Below are 3110 nucleotides of genomic sequence, written 5' to 3'. Positions count from 1 at the left end.
AGGAAGGATGGCTCCAGAGCAAACTATGCAGGAGCCAAATCGCTCGCTCACAACTTTAATGCCAGTAGCTCACAAAGCAGAATTTTTGCTCACAAGACTCCTGAGCTTAGAGGGAGCATTGGTTGTGTGTGGGGGTTCAGGAAGGATGGCTCCAGAGCAAACTATGCAGGAGCCAAATCGCTCGCTCACAACTTTAATGCCAGTAGCTCACAAAGCAGAATTTTTGCTCACAAGACTCCTGAGCTTAGAGGGAGCATTGGTTGTGTGTGGGGGGGAATGGAGGCAAAGAGGATGATGTAAACCACTTTGTGTCCCCATTGGGAAGAAAGGTAGGGTATACATGAAATAATTTCGTTAGAACTATGTATAAGTAAATTTTAAGATCGTGATTTTCATTTTTTTTTAACAGTACAGCAGCAAAAAATAAGCTCTCATCAGAAGAACTTTATACAAGACTAGGAAGTGCTGTGGGTCCTTTGCCGAAACAAGCCTTACAGGTTATTCGGCATGTGTGGAACGAACAGGGGAACGCCATCGCTGGGTCTGAAGATGCTAGTAACATAGGAATGGTTGGCCAGGTAAGCACTTCAGGACAGGTTTGCAGAGGCATAGCAGACTTCAACAGAGCACAGCGGTAAAAATGTGCAGTAGTTTTTCTTTGGGAGGGGTGCCAAAAGTAGTTTCCAGTTTTCACCTGGCACAGGACACTGTTTTACCAGTTTTCTTCCCGTCATCAGCGTCAGAGGCTGAAAAGACACGAAATTTGCTAGATGTCGAAAGATCGTTATTGTTATACTTAAATAGAACAGAACCTTTTTGCAAAATCTCCCATTTTGTGTGTGTGTCATTTGGGTTTTTCTGAAGGGGAGACCAGCCTCATCACAAACCATCTCCAGAGGGATAGTCCCTGCAATCTGCTTTTCTTATGAACAGGCCAAGTTACCACGCCCACTGGAGGTCTGGGCACATTCTACATGAGCTCAGACAACACTGGCTGCATTTCGACAGGGCACTCCTATGGCAGACATCTGCAGAGGGCTTATATGATTGTGGTTGGAATTCTGATTCTCTGCGACTCTTCTGGTTTTGGCTCTTGTACCCCAATGATTTCCTTGAAGTTCAGGTTTCATTTTAGACAGGCTTCATTTTAGACCAGTTTATTTAAGTTACACTCTAAAACATTTTTAATCTAATCTAAAAAGAAAGCTGTTTTTTAAAAAATCCAACCTGGTCAGTTACCAGTGATAAAGAATCGTGGAGCAGTTTCTGTCAGAGCTCTCTCAGCCCCACCTCCCTCCCAGGGTGTCCGTTGTGGGGAGGGGAATGGAAAGGAGATTGATTGCAAGCCGCTCTGAGACTCCTTCGGGTAGTGAAGGGCGGGGTATAAATCCAATCTCCTCCTCCTCCTCTTCTTCTTATAATAATAATAGGCCTCTCCAAGATCCACTGACTAACACACAGTATATAGAATTTCCAGTTGTGTTCCCAGAATACAGTTCCTCTGAAGCTTATTGGGGGTTCATCAATAACAAGATGAGAGAGAGCAGTCCAACTTCCCCAGGAGGCTGTTTGATCTCTACTCTTGCTCTCCCTCCATAGCCCCGTGCTGCAGTATTAACTTGTGCTCTAAAGTTGCCGTTCATTTCCCTCAGCGATGATGAGGCTTGGCTAGCCTGGTAAGAGCCTTGTCAAAACATGCCCTAGAGTGCTCACCAACACACAGGGGCACAGTGGAAAACATTTCCTCAAGGTAGAAAGTCCAAATAGCACTAGCTTAGAGTATTTAAAAAAAAACACTTAGTTGTTGAATTCCAGCCATGGATTACTACAGTGGGCCCCAGTGTAGTGCCTTTGGGTGGTATGGTGCCTGCCAGTGCCTTTCCTGGAGCCTACAAGGTGTTTTTTAGAAAGTGGGCCGGGCCAGTGGGTCTTTTGCCCAGCAAGGTTTCTGATAGGCCACTGGAGATTTGATTGGCTGTGCAGATTTTTAAAACCATTGCCCCGGCAACAGCCGCCACCACAGCACAAGAATCGTCCGTGTGACTGAAAGTAAACTGCGGCAGCCATTTTGTGCCTGGCTTTGTCTCCGCCGCCGGCCATTTTGTGACCGTGCCCACCATGCTGTGTCAGAATTCCAAAGGTGCCTGCAGGCTCAAAAAAACTGGAGGGCCCCTGGATTATTGTGATCTCCTGGATGACAGTGCGGATTCTCCCCATCCCACAGAACTCCGGGTGGTCTGTTTTTGTTTGCAGCTTATTGACTTCCAGTGGAAGCTGGGGATGGCAGTCGGCTCCGACAGCTGCCGGTCTTTGAAATGCCCTTACGTTACGATGGCAGTCAAAGCGGCCGATGCTTCAGGGCACGTCACGAGCAAATCTTTTGAAATGACCGTCCCACAATTTCAGGTATGTCGTCTGCTGTAGCCTCTCTTAAAGGCTGACATGTGTCCCTGCAGATCAACTCTGGTACGTGATACAGAGGAAGCATCATTGATTTCTAGGTATTCCCTGACAAAACGACATATAGCTTTAAGAGTTCCATGATTCGTATTCCCACAGTGTCACTGGGCACTAAAAAGCCGCTTTTCGTGGGGGTGCTGATGTGGATTGGGGCTGTAGGGTCAGGAAACGGGGAGTTTGCTTTTCTTTAAGCCCCAATAGCACAAAAAGGGCAAGTACAATTTCGCCCTGACCTGGATAGCCCAGGCAAGCCCCATCTCGGAAGCTAAGCAGGGCCGACTCTGGCAAGTACTTGGAAGGGCGACCTCCAAAGAATGCCAGAGGCGAGATGCAAAGGCGGGCAAATCTTGGCAGGCTCATCCAAGTACTAACTGTGGCTGACCCGGCTTAGCTTCCAAGCCCCGATGAGATCAGCCTAGGCTGGGCTGTTAGGGCTGCTCACGTGGATTATGCAAGTGAACAGCATTAGGAAATGGGAATGGTCAGGGGCTCCTTCTCCACAGATGCACATGGGAGCGTGAGTCTTTACCACCACTTGGTACAGGCCCAGCCTCATGGTGAGCACAGAAGCGTGTATGTTCTTTTCTGCTTCCTTCCACCCCTCTTGTGCACGGTTTTCACTCTTGCTTTTTTGGCATTAGCTATGCTAA

General features: G+C 47.7%; 1 protein-coding gene across 1 annotated transcript; it reads left to right on the top strand.

The window, feature by feature from the left end:
* Window positions 1-398: 398 nt before the first annotated feature.
* On the top strand, window positions 399-2406 carry COMMD6 (COMM domain containing 6; the record flags this gene model as incomplete). The annotated part of the gene is made up of 2 exons (XM_015427553.1): window positions 399-578; window positions 2254-2406. Coding segments are annotated over 2 exons (333 nt in total), but the record flags the coding sequence as incomplete, so codon positions are not given.
* Window positions 2407-3110: the final 704 nt, after the last annotated feature.

Source organism: Gekko japonicus, unplaced genomic scaffold (assembly GCF_001447785.1).
Source record: "Gekko japonicus isolate JY-2015 unplaced genomic scaffold, Gekko_japonicus_V1.1 scaffold9118, whole genome shotgun sequence".
Lineage (NCBI taxonomy): Eukaryota > Metazoa > Chordata > Lepidosauria > Squamata > Gekkonidae > Gekko > Gekko japonicus.
The sequence above is the reverse complement of the archived record's forward strand: the minus strand, read 5'-3'. Positions and strand labels throughout refer to the sequence as shown.